Raw genomic sequence first — 17,684 nt, 5'->3', positions numbered from 1 at the left:
AAGCCCCCCTTCCCTACAAGGGCAGGCATTTGTAATCCCATAATAGTTCATGCACAGGTTGGAGAGATGGTTTAGAGGTTAAGAGCACTGGCTGCTCTTCCAGAGGTCCTGAGTTCAATTCCCAGCAACCACATAGTGGCTTCCAACCATCTATAATAAGATCTGGTGCCCTGTTCTGGCATGCAGGTAGAACATTGTATATATAATAAATAAATAAATCTTTAAAAAATAAATAAAATACATTTAAAAAAAGAATATTTCATGCACCTCAAGTGACTTCGGGCAGCACTGGCCACCCAAAACAGCAAAAGTGAAAGTTAAGTTCAATCACAGACCTGGGGAGCTCACGTTCCTCACAGCTAGAGACAACAGTGAGGCTCCAAAGACAAGGGGAGCGTCCTTACCGCAATTCTGTATACAGTGCTCCCCAACAGTCCTCAATAGATGGTAGGGTAAGGATACAGTGACAAGCACAGGCTGGCCCTGGCCTTCCAGGCTTCTAGTGTGTGGAGACACTTAGAAGGCTTTCCTCAGCATTCTGAAACAGGAACCTGCATTTGACTTGCTCCAGATAAAATTAATGCAGGAAGCCTTAAGCCCCAAGGGAAATTCCTTAGTGGATGCTGGTAGGCTCTCAGGACTCTCTACATTTGCTTATCATGTGACTTGGAGGGACCCCTCCCCAAGGCCCATGTGTTGAAGCCTTGGTCCTTAGCTTGTGGTCTTGGGAGGTGGTCCTTCAAGAAGTACAGCCTAAGCTGGGTGTGGTGGCTCATGCCTATAATCCCAGCACACAGAAGGCCATGGCAGGAGGATTGCCTTGAGGCCAGCCTGGTTTACAGAATAAGATCCTATTCCAAAATTATGAAAAAAATAAAAATAAAAAGTAGGTGGGGCTGAGTGGGAGGCTTCTAGGTCACTGGGGAATTGAGAGAGACAGATGGCAGGACCTATCTCTTCTCTCTTCCAATTCCCAGCCATGGGGTAAGAGCTGATTTCTGATGTGTGCTCCCACTGTGACTTGCTGCCCCAGATCTAAAGCAAGGGGCCATCCAACCTTGGTCAGCAGGAAGCCCACTCTACAAGGATACCTCTGTGCTGTTACAGTAACAGCCAGTGACGGTGGCTGCAGGTTTGGTCTGTTGCGAGACTCGGGCCCTGCTGCTCACCTGTGGGATACACCGCCATCTGGCTGGAAGGGGATTCAGCAGCCTGCCCAGCCAGGCTGGTGGTTGGAGCAGCATCTGCAACACACCAGGTGATTGCAATTAGAGAGACAAGCAATTCCCCAAACAACTTGGTCCCTCAGGTAGAAGGGTTGGAACCCACTGGTCTCCTTTCGCATAAGCCACCTCGGTTGTCTCCCCCAAAAGAACCCAAATGAGATAGGCTGTTGACCTAACAGCAAAACCCACCCAAACCCAATAGCCCAGTTCGGGAAACCAGCACAGGCACCAACAAGGTGCAGTCGGTCAGCGTATGTGGCTCCAGACAGACTCCCTTCAGCTTCAGGACACTACCCACCCACGGCTCTACCAGCTCAGATCTCTGACTCCGTCCCCTTTAACAGATGTCTTTCCAGATGCAAGGGTAGCATGTCTAAAATATGCTCTCAAACAATTGAGAGAAAATTAACATGTCTATATATACACTGAGAGTGTGATCCAGTGAACCCAGAGAAATGGCACGTGGAAGTATTCACATTCACTGGAGGAGACCAGAGTCATTTATTTGCTCTGTTTCTTGTGTCTTCTGCTAATGTCCCACACTTCCACCCCCTTCCCTGTAAGACTCAGAGCTGAGGCTGTCCTATCTACTGAGCAGCCTTGCTGCTGGCAGCCATTTGAGCCTCCAAAGGCAGAAGTCCATAGGCTGGATGGGCCTGGCTACAGTCATTCTGGTGCCACATTGTGTGTGATGATAGAGGTTACTTTACATGGTGTGTATGTGTGTACGTGTGTGTATCATTGTACGTATGTTGTATGTATTCAGTGTATGTATGCGTGTGTGTATAGATGTACGCATGTATTGTATGTATGTATGTGATGGTGGTAGGGGTTATTTTCCAGCCCAGCAATTCCAATTCCTAAGTATCTTAAAAACAATGAAGAATGTGATCTGTACAAAGACATACACCTGAGTGTGCGTGGCAGCACCGTTAGTAATGCTTTTTACCATGTCCCAACCACAGAAAAGTGCAGGTGAGCTGTCTCCCCTGCTAAACGCACTTGCCACTGAGCCTGACAATTTACATTCAATCTCTAGGACTCACAGCCCAGCCTCCAGCCTATCTGGCCACATGGTTCCCAACTGCTTCCCAAGCTCTCCCCCAGCTCTGAGACTGGCAATGTCAACCTGGGTGGCCAACTCCAGGGGCTGACTGTCAGGATTTCCCTGCTTATCTGAGTGTTCCCTTCTGTTTTCCTGCCCAGGCCTATCTGGAAGGACAGTCATATCGAACCTTGGGTTCTCCAGGCCCTGGCCGCACCCAGCCCTCCCTTCCTGGGAGGACCATTTCCTGTTTGTGAGTCAGTGCTAGACCACCAGGCTCCTCCTCTTCACCCAGAGACAGAAGGATGAAATGAAAGGTCTAAAATCTGCAGGGGCCCAGCCTCCACATTTCAAGGTCTGAGCCAGGCCTACCTAGAAGGTGCGGGCTCCCTTCTCCTACTATGTCATTCATTCTGTGTCAGTCAGGAGGGACTGAGCCTAGAGCACTTGGCTGTCCCTGGAGGCCAGAGACAGGACAGCTGAGCAAGTGACAGAGTCACTTGGGGAAGCTTGAGAAGGGGGAGGGCCCATCCCCCTCTTCTAGTCTCTCTGTCAGGATCCAAGGATGACAGTGATGGAGTCCTTGGGGTTGCTGAAGTTGCCTCTTAGGTTTCCCAAGTGGGAGAAACTGAGACCCAAGTCTAGCAGTAGCCTGTGGACAACCATGATGAGAACCAGGCCTCTTGGGGTTCAGTCCATCTGGCTTTCACTTCATAGCACTCTGCTGCTTGCCTGGGTAGTCACATAGCAGGCGTCCCCACCTAGGCCTCAGGAAGAGACTCCAGTCCTGGTGTGGCCCCTGATCACTATAGCATCTGGGCCTTGCCTTGGGGGTGGGCACTCCACCCTGAGTAATAGAGGGTCAATGAGGACAAGGTGGAATAGCACTGTGCAGGTTCATCCATCCAGGGGTATCTCTATAACATTCTCCAGATGCTCCAGAGCAGGGCAACTCTGCTCTCACTGAGGCTCCTAGAGAGGCCCCTGATCAGCTGAGGACTGGGCCCAGCAGCACTGCACCCTGCCTAGAAGCTTGGCTTATTTCTGGGCTGATCATCTGTTAGGGGCGGGGTGGGGGTTTGGTCCTGTATGTCAGAGGATGGATGGCCCTCACTTCTGAGCCCACAGTGTGGCTAACCCAGTGGGCCCAGTGAACAGAGCCAGGGTACCCACGCCAGCATGGAGGATTATAAGGATGTGGAGTGGATGGACAGGTGGACATGAGACTACAATGGGCTTCAGCTGCTGTACTCACCACCGCTGATTGTTGCCTCAGCCTCTTCAGGTCCCGCTCTCTCCTGGCCAGTGGGCAAGCCCACGGACACACTGGGGATCTGGTCCCCATGGCTACAGCCTCCTGGAGGCTCCTCAGGGCCCTGCCCCATGGCGGACAGCTCCTCAGAAGTTGCCTCCTCCTCCTCCCTGGAGCTCCTCATGACACACAGTGGTCTCAAGGCCAAGAGCTGGGCATGTTGCTGGCCTTCTGCAAAGAGAAGACAGTGGTCAGCTGAGAGGCCTCTTAGTGACAGACATGATGTTGCTGCCAGAGCCCAGTGAAGAAGAGAGGAGACTGACAATACCGGGTGCCCAGCACCTCCAAGACCTAGCAGTGAGCTTTGTTTGCCATAGGTGACCACATCCACAGGCTTCCTCATGTCCTTTCCACACCTTAGACTATCTCAAATCTTCAGTCCTTCATGTCGGCCATGTTTTCACTATGTTAGAGCCTTTGCGCAGAGGCTGCTATTTCTGCTCAGAGAATCCACACCCTTCGCCAAGTGAATCCCTATGCAACTTTACAGAGCTCAACTTGGCAACTTCTTACCCAACTCAGTCAAGCAGCTGAATTAGGTTTCACCAGAGGCTGGCACCACCACGGACATCAAATCAAAGTCACCTGATCTGCCAATCAGAGGTCCTTGGAGAGAGGGTGGGTGGGGGTGCCTCCTTACTGGCTCTCCAGGAGGTCCCTGGAGAAATGGCTCAGAGTCTGACCTGAGACAGCTGCTCAAACATCCTTGCAGATGACTCAACACTTGCACAGGATGCTGTGGGGACAGAAAGGAGCCCAGGTCTCCACCAGACACCCGAGGATCCTGGTTTTCAGGTGCATGACCACACATCTCATCTAGCTAGGGCTGAGGGAATCAACTCAGACTGGGAAGGAGAGGGAAAGAGGGAGCGAAGGGGAGGGAGGGGATGGAAGAAAGAGGGAGGCAGAGAGAAATGAGCAGAGGAGGGGGTTTTGTAGGCTATGTGGTTCCAGTCCTCATGACCTCAGCTTTACTGGTGACCCCAGGACCTGTCATTGTGCCTCACTCTTCCCTGGTTTCAGAAGTGAGAGCGGGACAGTGTAAGGACAGTTCCTGGGTTGTTCTATCAGCACAGAGGGCACAGAGCACCAAATGCAGGCAAGTCAACTGCAGGCCACAGGCAGGGCTGTGGAGCACAGACTACACTTTTGGCTTTGGTAAAAGCCTGTGACACCCTCAGAGAGGACAAAAGGCAGAGGTTGGCTGAATGTGGTTCTGAACACTCCAGCCTATCAGCCCGACTCACTTCAGGCCAGATTATCTGCTGAAGGTTGAGGGTTTCCATCACTGTATACAGAGAAGCCATGGAGACACTGAACTGAGTCCACGGTCTGACCCTTTCTTACCACATACTGAGGAGAGCAGTGCCCAGATACGGGCCCAGAAACCCAACTGGCAGAATAGGACAAATGTCCACATGTGCCACAAATTACTACCAAGCCAGTACCACCGTCTGATTGGCCCACCTCTACTGATCTGTGGTGAGGAGCTCCCAGCACAGGTAGACAGGGAAGCGGGGCATCTGGGCTCCCTGTCCAGACCTAGGATGCAGGCCATGGGACTAGGACAGGCAGGGGCCCAGGCCTGTGATGCAGAAAGCAGAAGGTGCCATTAAAACCGTTACGCAGGACTAGAGGGTTTCCTGCCATGCCAGGGGCTTCATTCAACGTCTGTACAGAGTGTAGTAGAGAGGCTGGAGGTAAACAGGCCAGTGGTGCCAGGCTCATCTTCCACCAAAATTAGGAGAGCAGAGCCCTTATATACACATCAGGGGCATCAGGACCACATGGTTGGATTCCTCTCCCTCCCCCAAGAACTGCCCAGGAGTGTGGAACTGGAACTGGGCCAGCCAGCCAGGCTTGCCTTCAGGGGGTTTCCGGAGTGACACAGGCAGCGTACCTGCTCACCGGCATCTACTGCCAGGGACCTCAGATAGGCTGCTGGTGCCAACGCTCCTGCAACCTCTTTACAGCTGGGGAAACTGAGGCTGAGGGTATAGAATTCCCACGTGCACAGACTCCCATTGGTGTCCATTTCTAGTGACAGTGAGGCACATGGAACTCCAGTCACACTGCCAGATGTGGACTGTGAGTCTGAAAGCCTCCGGCCTGCTATGCCCTACTACTTTCAGGAGGCTGGTCATCTCAGGGAAAGGACTTTCCACAGGAGCTGTCCATAGGTAGACCCTGGCAGAGTGATAGAACCTTAGATGGATGAACAGGAATGGGAGGGGTCAGTGCAAGCCCCTATGGGTGCTGCTGGAACCGTTAGGACTGGCCCTGGGCTAACTCGTGGCATCTACTTTCAGCAGAACAGGCGTGGTAGGACCGCAGTTCCGAAGCCTTCTCTTGGTGCAACAAGCACTGCTGCCCCCTACCCTGTGTCAGGCTCCAAGAGCATATGGGAAATCAGGCAGAGACAGGTGTGGGCAATATGATGAAAGGACCAGGTCACCAAGCCCTGGGGGTGGCAGAACCATTGCTGCTCAGCTGGAAAGGGAGGGAGACTCATAGAGAAGACACGTGGGTCCCCAGGAGACAAGGGTTTGTGGAAGCCACAGTCCCACCCTTGGAAGTGGCCTCTGGGAGCCTCTGATCTACCCACTTAGCCACCTGTCTTTCATGGAATCCAATAGATCGGCTGGTGGTCAAACCCTTCCCATTCTCCAACTGTTCTTGAAGGCCAAGATCTGGGATCAGCAGCTAGGAAGGAGGTATCTCTTACCGAAGGCACCCAGGGGATCCTGGATCCCTGCAGACACCCACTCACCTCAACACTCAACGTCAAAGGAAAACAAAACTGAAGGCACTGGGAACCTATTCTCAACAACACAGGTACAGAAGTACGTACCAAGTCAGCCCTCCTCTGCGCCTGTCCTAAGGCACTGTCCCAGCTGGTCATGCCTGAGATCCTTCAGGGCATCCTTCAGGCTTTGGCCCTGTCAGCCTGACCTCCACCCCAGCCTGACTGGACAGCCCAAGCCTGGACTTATGTTCATCCCTGCCTTGTTTTTGCCAAATTTTCACCTTGGTCTCTACCACTGCAAGGGGCCCATTGTCTTGCCCAGGTCTGTGAGGACCAGAAGGTACATGTCCTAGGGGTCTCATTTCCTTTGGTGTAACATCGGGGCCCTCAAACAAGCACTTGACCCAGTCTCTTGATGAGTGAGACTCTTGTAGAGCCTGTGGCCCCCAATCACAATGTCCCCAGTGTCCTTCTTCTTCTCTCTCTGCCACTTAGACCTTCAGGTGGCCAGCGTCTCCACAGAAGCTGACCAAAGGCCGCTACACTTACCATCCCTCGGTCAGGGCACGCAGGGGTCTCACACAGACCTGGAGCTGGCTTAAAGTGTTTCTGGGGAAATGAAGCTCCAGCTAAGGGAACTTCCCACCTGCTCATTGAGGGCCCAGAAGCTGCAATCACAGTGGGACTTACAAGCCCCAGGGAGGAAGTGGGCACCGTCTTGCTTGCATGGAGCCACCTCCTCCCTGCTCAGGCCTCCACAGGCTTGCAAGGCCTGCTCCAGCAGCAGCTCAGAGCCCAGCCAGCCCAGCCAGCTCAGCCCCAGGTACTTTCCAGAACCCTCAAAGATGCAATTGCTGGGTCCGAGCAAACAAGAGTAACCGGCAGAAGCTCCTTCCATCCTTTGTCTTCTGCTCAGGTGGCAGACACATCAGGTAACCCCAAGTATGCCACCCCCGGCTCAGACTCCCACCACCCACCTAGTGTACTGTTGGAACATAGAGAGAGACCTAGAGCCAATCTCAGTGTGTGGGGGTGCTCTATGCCTCAGTTTACCCACCCATAAAGTGAGAATAAAAACACCCGCTCAGAATGTTTGGAGGATCAAGCAGACAGACAGCATGCTGGCTTACAGCCCCGTACATACTGGAGGCTGGAGGGAGGAGCCCCTACCGTTGGTCCTGCCTGTGTTACAAAAAGATCTGGCCAAAGACCCACCGAGGCATAACTGAGCCTATGCTGTGCAGGACTGCTGCTGCCCTGCCTGGAGGTGGCAGTATTCTCCACAGTCACACTAACCAGGAACTTGAGAGTTGGGGACCTGATTGGAAACAGGTGGTTTCAGATGAAGTTAACCACAGTAGGGTGTGGTCTTGTGGGCTGTTAGGCTAGAATGGTCCCATTGGTGGTCATACCAGGTTAGAGTGAGCCCTCTCCCTGGTGCCCGGGATCTCTAGAGAGAACAAGACACGTAGAAGAGGAGAGCGTATGACACAAAGGCAGGGGCCATTTGGCCACAAGCAGAGACGGGAAGAGGACCCTCCCTTGGGAACTCTGGGGGCTGCACCCTTGTATCCAACTCCTGGCCTTTAAACCCTAAGAGAACCATTTCTGTCATCATTTGTTATGGCGGCCATGGAACATGGTGACACCCTGAAGGTTTCTCTTGGGGGAAATGGGCTTCACACACCTATATCATAGCATTTGTGATTCCACACACTGAAGACACCTTCACCTTGCCTGATGCAAGAAGTTTTATGAAATCAGCAACATGCTGACAGTCACATAGAGGTGGTGCTGTTCGGCGTCCTCCTCAGTCTTCACCTTTAACCTCAACTTGGAGGATGACTCCCGCTCCACCCATGTCGCTGCAGCAGGGACTGTAAGTCAGGTGGTGGGAGTCTCCTCCCTCATCCTGAGCACACTTTATTTGGTTAACATAAAGAGACTCAGAGTGACCTCAGAGTGGCTGGGTCACTGCCACAGGGGCGTCATGAAGCACCGTTTAGCACAGGCGTGCTCGTCATGGCCTGGAATGTCAAGGCTAGAGTTCATCATTTGGGACCCACTGGCTTTTGAATTCCATGTTGTTGCTCAACTCCCACAGTCTTGCCCAGACCTCAAGGACACATTAGCAAAGTGTCAGTGTGAAGGCCAGGTCACAAGCCACCATTAGTAGCTGGTCTCACCTGAGCAATCCCTAGCAGAGCCCTGGGGTGCTGAGTGCCAGTCTCCAAAAGCTCCCTGGCGGGATTCTCCCGGAGCCTAAGCCCAAACAAGCCGGAAGAAAGAGGAAGGTGGAACGCTCTTCTTAGACACAATTGTGGCAAAGCCTGGCTCCACTGATCACAGCCGACTCATAAAGCCCGTACCCTCCAGTCCAGATCTCCCTTACCTGCACCCCGCTCTTCAGAAAACTTCCTCCCAGGCCCAGGGACGCAGGTGCCAGGTGGCCACTCCTAGCTCAGCTCCCCGCTGACTGGCCTACAGGCTGTCTCCAGCTGGCCTGGACAGGCAGGGTCCGCCCACAGCCGCCTGACTGCTCATTACTGCCACCGCCCCCTACTTCCTGCCCCACTTCCTCCCTGGGCCTAGGGGCCTGGAGACCCAAGGCAGGCCAAGTGCTGCCGCAAGGACTCCACTGGCCAGTTGATCATTAGCTCCTTGTGGACCAGAGCCAGGCCCTGTCCCTGCCTGCCCACTGCCAGCCCTGTGCTCTGTGGTGAAGGCTGGGGACACCCTTGGTGCTGAGATTGGGGAAGTCCAGGGGTGGCCAGCCCTCAGGTCTTGCTAACCCCAGCTCGGCTCTCTGTTCCCTTTTCCCTTCTACACACGTGTGTACACATGTCATGCAGATATGTGGGTGGCCACAGAGACATGTATGAGTACGCAGACCTAGCACACATGTCTGCATGCATACATACAAAACACACATGCTCTGCTTCTCACTCTGCTGCTGCCACTATCCCGGCCACTGATTCCAACAGGGCATTCTGGAGGAAAAGGGCCAGTCTCCTTAGCTTGCAACTACCACATCTTTGGAGCTAGGCCTGTGGGGCACACACTTTTCCTTCCCACAGGCTGTAGCCTCACCTGAGAACTTCCCCATGGCCCAGATTCAGGCCTGTCTCCTGTTCTCAGGCCCTTGCAGTGTCCACTCTGAAATATGGGGCTGGTGTGCTCCCCCTCCACTCACTAGGTGCTGTAGATATAAGAATTCAGGAGGTATAGATGCACTGTGCTTCCTCCCTCCCTCCCTTCCTCCCTCTCTCCATTCTTCCCTCTTTCCCTTCCTCCCTCACTCTCCTTCTCTCTCCCCCCCTCTCCCACCCCCCAACCCCCGCCTCCAAAGAGTGCAGACTCCTGGCATGCTAACCTTCCATCAGCCCTATTTTTCTGGAAGCTGTGTCAATAGAGGCCCCTGCAAGCCCACACCCATACATGGGTCTGGAGGCATTTCCTCTCCCGGTTATTGTCCCCACTGCGCCCAAACCAGTATCCTGTTTGTCTCAGAAGCTGCTCTCTTGGCCCAAGGCCAGAGGGATTTTCTGAGAGCCTCCCCCAATGTATGCAGGGCACTCCAGGGCCATCTAGCAGGGGCAAGTACCTTTCTGGTCCAGGGCTCTTTAGCAGGATCCTCCTGAAGTTGTGGGGCTACATAGCTCTGAATTCCAGAGGGCCACCCAAAACCCAGCCTGACTCACTTGAGATCCCTCTGGAAAGACCTGTCACTTTCCTGAGCCTCAATTTTCCCTTTACAAAAGGTAGAGCTGGGAAGCAAACACCTCTCACAGTTCTGATCCCTGACATGGCTGTAGCTTGTTCAAGTTGTCGTTGTCATGATGCTAATCACTTAGGTAGATCATGCCACGGGGCTTTGTGATAGCCCAATGAAACTGTCATCTCCATCAGGTTTGATACCAAACAGACTTGAAGAGGTGTTTTCCCCAGGACCCTTAACTCAGGCCAGCACTGATACCAGGGTCCTTTGCTCCTTTATCTCCTCACTCTTTGGTGTCTGTGTCCAGACAGAGGCAACAGGCCCTATTCCTTGGGACCCCAAGAATCAGATCCTACCTTGAGAGGTGAGCTCTCCAAATCACATTAGGCTCATGCTTTAAGCACCAAGCCAAAAAAACAGTGGCTCCACTTCCCTTGTTTATCCCTCTTCATCACGTAAGTTCACAGATACTACTGAGATGCATTGGGTGTCCGAGTGACCAGTGGCCAGTTGCTTCTCACCCTGCCCCACCTTTTCTCATTTCCTCACCTGCTCCAGGAAGGGAAGCTACATGGAGCCACATGGAAGGCGTGTTACCTTTCTCAAGGAGGACTCCCTGACAGAAGCCAGCCTTCTGACGCAGGTGCTCCCTCCCCAACATTCAGACTGTTCAGGATGCAGGCCAATGAAGCCAGAGGTACACACTGAATGAAGCCATGGGCACAGCTACTATTGTGGACTGTCCCTGTGGATATAAAATACAAGAACAGGATGCATCTAAGACATGGAATAGAGCCATCCCTGGCCGGCTAAGGGACAAAGAAAATTCTAGGCCTGGCCCCTTCAGTAGACTGTAGACTTTGAGGTGGTACTCAGGACCCTTAATCTCCCCAAACATACTCTGAATCTCTGATTCCACCCCCTCTGCATAGCATCCCCTCAAAGGCCTCCTTGAGGACAAGTGTGCCATTGAAGAGTTACAGGTCCTACCTATGGCAGAGTCCACACCCTACCAACCAAGATCCAGCTGTGGCTTGAAGCCCCAAAGTCATGGTAGCTCACTGTACCAATTGACACCAGGATGCCATGACTGACTTGGACAGTAATGGGAAGGCCTCAGAGGGAAGGCAAGGAAGACAACAGAGGCAGGACTTCCTGGGGAAGGAGGAAGATCCTGGGCCAAATTCTGGAGGCAAAGATGGATTGTGAGGAGTCTCCAAAGGGAAAGGGTGAGCTTAGAAACAAACAAACAAACAAACAAACAAACAAACAAAAACACTTAAGCCCAGTTGTACCCCAGAAGGCAGAGCGTCTGGCAATGATAACTTCAGGGGCCAGACAGACAAAATGGCTCTATCCCCAAGGCTGGGACAGGGCAGGCAGAGGGCCAGGGCATCAAGTGACTAAATCTTGATTGCAGATGGGTGGAAAGTGCCCAGATAGCTGTGGCTCATGAAATGTGCCTAAATACATTTTCTGGAAGGGTGGGAAATATACAGATGGGCATGGAGTGGCTGTTGGGGCCAGGAAGTCAGAGGGTACAATTGCTGGACTGATAATCAACCATGGATAGGTAGATAAACAGATAGATAGATAGAAAGGTGGAAAGAAAGAAAGAAAAAAAGAAAGAGAGAGAAAGAAAGAAAGAAAGAAAGAAAGAAAGAAAGAAAGAAAGAAAAGAAGGAAGGAAAGGGAGGGAGGAAGGAAGGAAGGAAGGAAAGAAGGAAGGAAAGGGAGGGAGGGAGGAAGGAAGGAAGGAAGGAAGGAAGGAAGGAAGGAAGGAAGGAAGAAAGGAAGGGAAGGAAGGGAAGGAAAGAAGGAAGGAAGGAAGGAAGGAAGGAAGGAAGGAAGGAAGGAAGGGAAGGAAGGGAAGAGAGGGAGGGAGGGAGGAAGGAAGGAAGGAAGGAAGGAAGGAAGGAAAGGAAGGAAAAAAGGAAGGAAAAAAGGAAGGAAAGGAAGGAAAGGAAGGAAGGTAGGAAGGAAGGAAGGAAGGAAGGAAGGAAGGAAGTGAAGGAAGGAAGGAAGAAAGGAAGGAAGGAAGGAGGATTGGTAGCTCAGCAGGTCTCACTGTGATATGACTACGCCAAGAAGACACAAGAAAGAAAGTTCCAATGGACTCGGCTAGAGCACTTTGAGCCAGGAAATGAAGAAGCGCTGGATGGTAACCCAAGGTGTGATACCTATTCTCGGTTGTCAGCTAAAACCCAAGTGGCTAGGGCCACATGTGAGAATTTTTTTTTTCTTAATTAAGTCATCTGAAGTGGGAAGACTCACCTCTAATCCAGATCTTTTGAGATGGGAAGACCCACCTTTAATCTGGGCCGCATCTTCTGCTGGCTACCTAACTAAGGACATGGAAGAAGGAAGCTTGATTCCAGCTAATACTGAAAATGTTGTGACATCCAGCCATGTGGACAGAAATTGTTGGACTAGCTGGCTCACAGACAGTAAACCACTCTAATAAATCATATATATATATATATATATATATATGACTATGCATACATATAATATATAGTCATATATATAACATTGAACATTTTATATTCATTCTATTAGTTTTATTCCTCTAAAAAAAAAACAAAAACAAAACCATGATTAATACACAAGGTGTGAGATAATGCCCTAAGTCCATCCTGTTATAAACAAGGCAGGCTAGCTAAGTGTGGTGTTTTGAATAAGAATGGTTTATACATATTGGGGGAGGGGAGGTTGTTTGTTAGTTGGTTTTGGTTGGTTTTTGTTTTTAATTTCTGAGACATGCCCATGTTATCTTGTCAGTCTTGGAAAAGCACTCTGTAGACCAGGCTGGCCTTGAACTCCACCTACCTCCTAAGTGCTGGGATTAAAGGTATGTGCCACAGCTGACAGGCCACAGGCTTATATTTCAATGTTTGGTCCCTTCTTGGTGGACTGTTTTGGAAGGATTCGGAGGTGTGGCCTTGAAAAGGATGTGTCAAGGAGGGTGGCTTTGAGGTTTCAAAAGCCCACACCAGGCCCAGTGTCGCCCTCCCTGCCTCCGGCCTGTGGATCAGGATGTCAGCTCAGCTATACTCGATGTCATGCCTGCGGGTTTGCCCCCATGTTCCCTGCCATGACTGCCATTGACTTACCCTCTGACAGTGTAAGCAAGCCCACAATTAAATGCTTCCATTTGTGATTTACCTTGATCATGGTGTCTCTTCATGGCAATCAAAAAGTAACTATGACACTAAGTAAATGGGGGAGAAAAAGCCCCCGCTACCCGGTGCATTCCTCAAATTTATGTTCCTCGCCTCCTCTCCCTCCCTCCCACATCTACAGCAAGAGATCTGAAAATTATTCCCTAAGTGCATGACACGTGACCTCCCCAGGACAGTGCAGAGGGGATCAGAGACACCTTACCACACAGACTCATGGCCAGCAAAGGGAGGGCCAAAAGCAGAGTCCTGGAAGTTCATTGTCCAATGCTACAAACACAAGTGGACAAGTGGGTACGGCCGCCCTGCTCAGCAGGGAGGAAGGGCTTTTAGGACTCCACTCAGTGGCACGCGAGCACAGTCTTGGAGGCTGGGTGGGTGTCAGAGTGCTGGGCGATGTGAGCCTCAAGGTGGACAAGCAGGAGTGAGGTGAAGGTAAGCAGACACCTTGCTAAGAAGCATCTGCAATGCTGGCCCCAGTTCTCTTTCACTCCGAGGGAAGGGCTTGGTTCTGCGGCCCACAGTGGGGACAAGAGGTAACAGACCTCACCAGACACCGACAACTGAGCAAACAAAAGGGGAATGACTTCCCCATTCCTATCTAGTACCTTAAAACATGACACGATGTCGACTGACCCCAAGACTCTCTTTGTTACCTCCAAGGTTAGATCAGCAACACTGACATCCTTGGCAGGCAGCCCAGCTCAGAGTGCCACTAGGTCACCGACACTTGCAATCACAATCGCATTCACCTTTGGCCAGCAGCCCCATTCCTGGGTACTCGTTTTCAGATTGCTGCCTTTGGTGTGGGGACAGGTGCCAAGCCAGCTGTTTCCAACACCAGCACCTTGGAAATAGCCTGGGTGTCAGAGTAAGTCACGTGCCCTCCCACACTGCACAGCAAGTGCAAAGATAAAGAACCAGGGCTTTCCCTGTCTACCCACGAGGCACGCTCTGGAGACAGGTGGGGCAGGAATCGGGGCGGAAGCAGTCCCGTGCCACCTGGGCACTCAAGCACGCTCCACTCCTCTGCACGGGAAAAGAGAAGACCAACCTAGGATACAGAGCATGGGGCCAGCAGAGGGGCTGTCTGTCACAGGGGAGCTCAGGGGACTTTGGAATGAAACCGTTTAATGCCATTGGGAAGGTGGGTGTGGCACCGTGGCATTCTCAGGAGACAATGACCGTCACAGCACAAAAAGTGAACCTCAGTGGATATACAAATCAAGAGGACATGTCCCCCGGTCCAGTGAGTTACAAAAATGTGGTGGTGGTCCTGGGACAGAATGGGGATTTGACTGAGGAGAGACCTCCAACTGTAATAACATCTGCATTAGATCCTGAGTCGATGCTCACTTTTTTGTCAGTTTAACCTAAGCTAATGTCATCTGGGAAGATGGAACCTCAGTTGAGAAAATTTCTCCATGAGATTGGCCTGTAGGCAACTCTCTGGAGCATTTTCTTGAGTAATTATTGATGTGGGTGGTGCCAGGTCTTGGCAGGTGGTCCTAGGACATTTAAAAAAGCAAACTGGCTAGGCATGGTGGCATATATCTTTAATCCCAGAACACGGGAGGCAGAGTCAGGTAGATCTCTGTGAGTTTGAGGCCAGCATGGTCTACATACTGAATTTCAGACCCGTGAGGGGACATGGTGAGATTCAATTTTAAAAAAGAAAATGCAGGATGGGTGTGACAGCACAGGCCTTTTATCCCAGCACTCAGGAGGTAGAGGCAAGCAGATCTCTGTGAGTTCAAGGCCAGCCCAGTCTACAGAGTGAGTTCTAGGACAGCCAGAGCTACCTAGTGAGACCTTGTCTCAAAAAAGAAAAGAAAAAAACCCAGCATTTCTCCATGGCTTCTGTGACAGTTTCTGCCTGGGCTTCCCTGCATGATGGATTACAAGTTATAAGATGCAATGCCTTTCCTCCAGGAGTTGTTTTGGTCCTGGTGTTTATCACAGAAATAGAAGCACCAATACTCCAGCACCACTTTTCACCACCCTAACATGAGACACCAACAACAGGAGACAGAGGGCTGTTCGGGGACTCTGTCCTGCCTTCATCTGACACGTTCTGAATACTGAAGTCTATGAGTCCCGGCCAAAGGACAAGGCTAGATGCATATGGAGGACAAATGACAGAGGAACTGAGATGGGCACAGTGAATGGGGTCCTGCTGAAGATTCTACTCAGGGTCACACCCCAGCCCTCTTACAGCCCAGCCTGCACATGGCTTTGGGCCACACCTTCTCATGCTGTTAACTACAGAAGCCCGGGGCAGAGCCTAGGGCTCTCCTACTATCCTGAAGCACCAAGGGAAATTGAGGCAGGATTCTGAAATAGCACCTTGTTCAAATTTGTAGAATTTGAGACTCCACTCTGCTGGGTTGCTGGAGAGACACACCCTTCACCATGAACAATTTCTGCTGGGGCCACCCTGCTAGAACAACATACACATAGGCCACACAGGCTCCAGTCTTCCCAGGCCTGGGGGTGGGGAAAGAGGGGGGCATCCCTGGGCTTACAGTACCCACGAACAAACACATTTTAAGGAGGCCTACTCCATTCTCTAGGGCCTGAGCTGGCTTCCTCAGCTTCTGTACAAAGTCCATACACTCACCAGCCCAGGCCAGCCTTAGAATCCAAAGGCCAACAGACTCACTCAGCAGGACTATCCTTGTGTCCTGGTAGTGTCTCGGGGAGACCACACCCTCTGTGGTCATATCTCTGTCAGCCCTGACAGGGCCCAGTTTCACCTACTTTTCAGACTGGGGAATACCAGGGTCCCTCTCCTTGACCACATCCACCTGCTGCTGTCCTCCCTGCTGCTCCAGACCAGACCTGTTCAAGTGTTCACCAGCCCGAGAGCAACCCCACAGGTGAGCAGATTGTAGGTCTCTTTCGGGGCCCACCCAGCAGAGATATCTAGAACTTACCTTACCAGGAGAGAAGCCACTGCCAAGGAGAAATAAAAGTGGGAGGGGTGGGGGAGCAGTAACGGGCCTCCGGGCCTCCTTTACTTGTGCTGGAGGACTGTCTCAGTCCCCAGGAGGTAGCAGAACAGGCCCTGCCCAGGCCACTGAGCTCCAATCAGACAACCTGAGTCATCAGCAGGCTGGACCCGCCCTGCTTGGAAGGGGCCAGCCTCCTTCTGACCTTCCTCCTTCTTATCAGCCATCAGAACGTCAGCTCCTGGTCAGCATTCCCTTGCTGGGTGCTTCGGAGAAATCATTTAGGAGCTCTGCCTGGGCTTTAGGGGTTATGAGAGGGGCCTGGGGTTATGAGAGGGGCTCACACATCAGAGAGTAGAGGCAGAGAGATGGGGACAGCTACCTAAGGAATGGCTGTGCTAGGGTGCAGACAGCTCAGCCACTTTCGTGCCTGGTGATTAAAGCCGGGGCTAAGATGACTGACCAGGGAGTTTAGCAAGCACTGATTGAGCACTTATTTTATGCCTGTGTAGAGCCAACAAAGCAACAGCAAAGGTGCACAGATCTCCCGGGTGGTGTCCAGAGAAACTTTTCCTAAACATGGCTGTCCCCAAGGATCTGGGACCCTGTGCTCTCTTGGGGAGGGTGACGAGTTTGGATTCTTTGCTAAATGACCCTTGTTATCAGGTGAGTCTGTGACTCCCTGCTCTAAATAGCATTCCTGAGATTGCTATTAGACAATGGCAGGTGGCCTTTACCTGGGGCATCCCTGCCCTCTGGGCCTCCTAGCCACCAGAGTGGGGCTGCTGTCTTCTGGCTGGCTGGGTGACTCCCAAGAATGTTTCTCAACCACTCTGTGCTTCCCTTTCTTCCTGTTTGGAACGGAAGATCCCAAGAAAGCCCAGCATGGGGAAATGGGTTTGGCCCGGTGCCCTAGCACATGTGGGCATGCATAGGAGCACACACTGCCCCCACCTCTGAGTTTTTAATCAGTCATCCTCCGGATTCTGACACTCTATTTACTGTTGTTTGTACTAGTGGGGGGTGGGGGGCGGCAGAGCCAGCTCAGCAGGGAGGCAGGAAGCGCCGGACGCCAGCAAGGCTCAGAGCTAGGCCGGAGCTGATCACCCAGTCTTCCTCACCTGTGTGAATGTACGAATGAACCCACTCAGTTCCATCTGTGTGGCAATTCTCTTCACTTTGATTTAGGATTTACGTGAGATTTGCCCTCAAATACCATGCTCCCAGGGGCCCCTGACACTATCCCTCTGTCCAGACCTTCCTCCCTGCTGCACTCTTTGTGTTCATGCCCATGGGTTCCAAAGCTGCTCCAGGACCTGGGATTCTGCCAACCCTAGACATCAGCTCTGCAGTGCAATGCTAGAGTTGTCTCTCAAAACTATCTATCACCACCTAGACCAGGATGCTGCTGGCTGACACCTGCAAAGACAGGTATGGCAGAACCTGTGTTAAGTTGGAGATCTTCCTCTCCCCCTAGCAAGGCTGTGTGATGGGAACTGGTGGCCCT

General features: G+C 52.0%; 1 protein-coding gene across 2 annotated transcripts in view; it reads right to left on the bottom strand.

Annotated features, from left to right (window-relative positions):
• Positions 1 to 16,269, bottom strand: part of Sh3tc1 (SH3 domain and tetratricopeptide repeats 1) — a 42,220-nt gene extending 25,951 nt beyond the window's left edge. The window contains exons 1-3 of one of the 2 annotated variants that reach the window (XM_021654912.2): positions 16,163 to 16,269; positions 3,527 to 3,754; positions 1,170 to 1,244 (exon numbers count right to left, since the gene is read on the bottom strand). In XM_021654912.2, the coding sequence (XP_021510587.1) occupies positions 1,170 to 1,244; positions 3,527 to 3,707 (256 nt within the window). In that variant the 5' untranslated portion in view covers positions 3,708 to 3,754; positions 16,163 to 16,269. Of the gene's footprint in view, positions 1 to 1,169; positions 1,245 to 3,526; positions 3,755 to 8,721; positions 9,051 to 16,162 lie in introns of those variants that run through there. The other variant, XM_021654911.2, reaches the window with a different exon arrangement.
• Positions 16,270 to 17,684: the final 1,415 nt, after the last annotated feature.

Source organism: Meriones unguiculatus, chromosome 12 (assembly GCF_030254825.1).
Source record: "Meriones unguiculatus strain TT.TT164.6M chromosome 12, Bangor_MerUng_6.1, whole genome shotgun sequence".
Lineage (NCBI taxonomy): Eukaryota > Metazoa > Chordata > Mammalia > Rodentia > Muridae > Meriones > Meriones unguiculatus.
The sequence above is the reverse complement of the archived record's forward strand: the minus strand, read 5'-3'. Positions and strand labels throughout refer to the sequence as shown.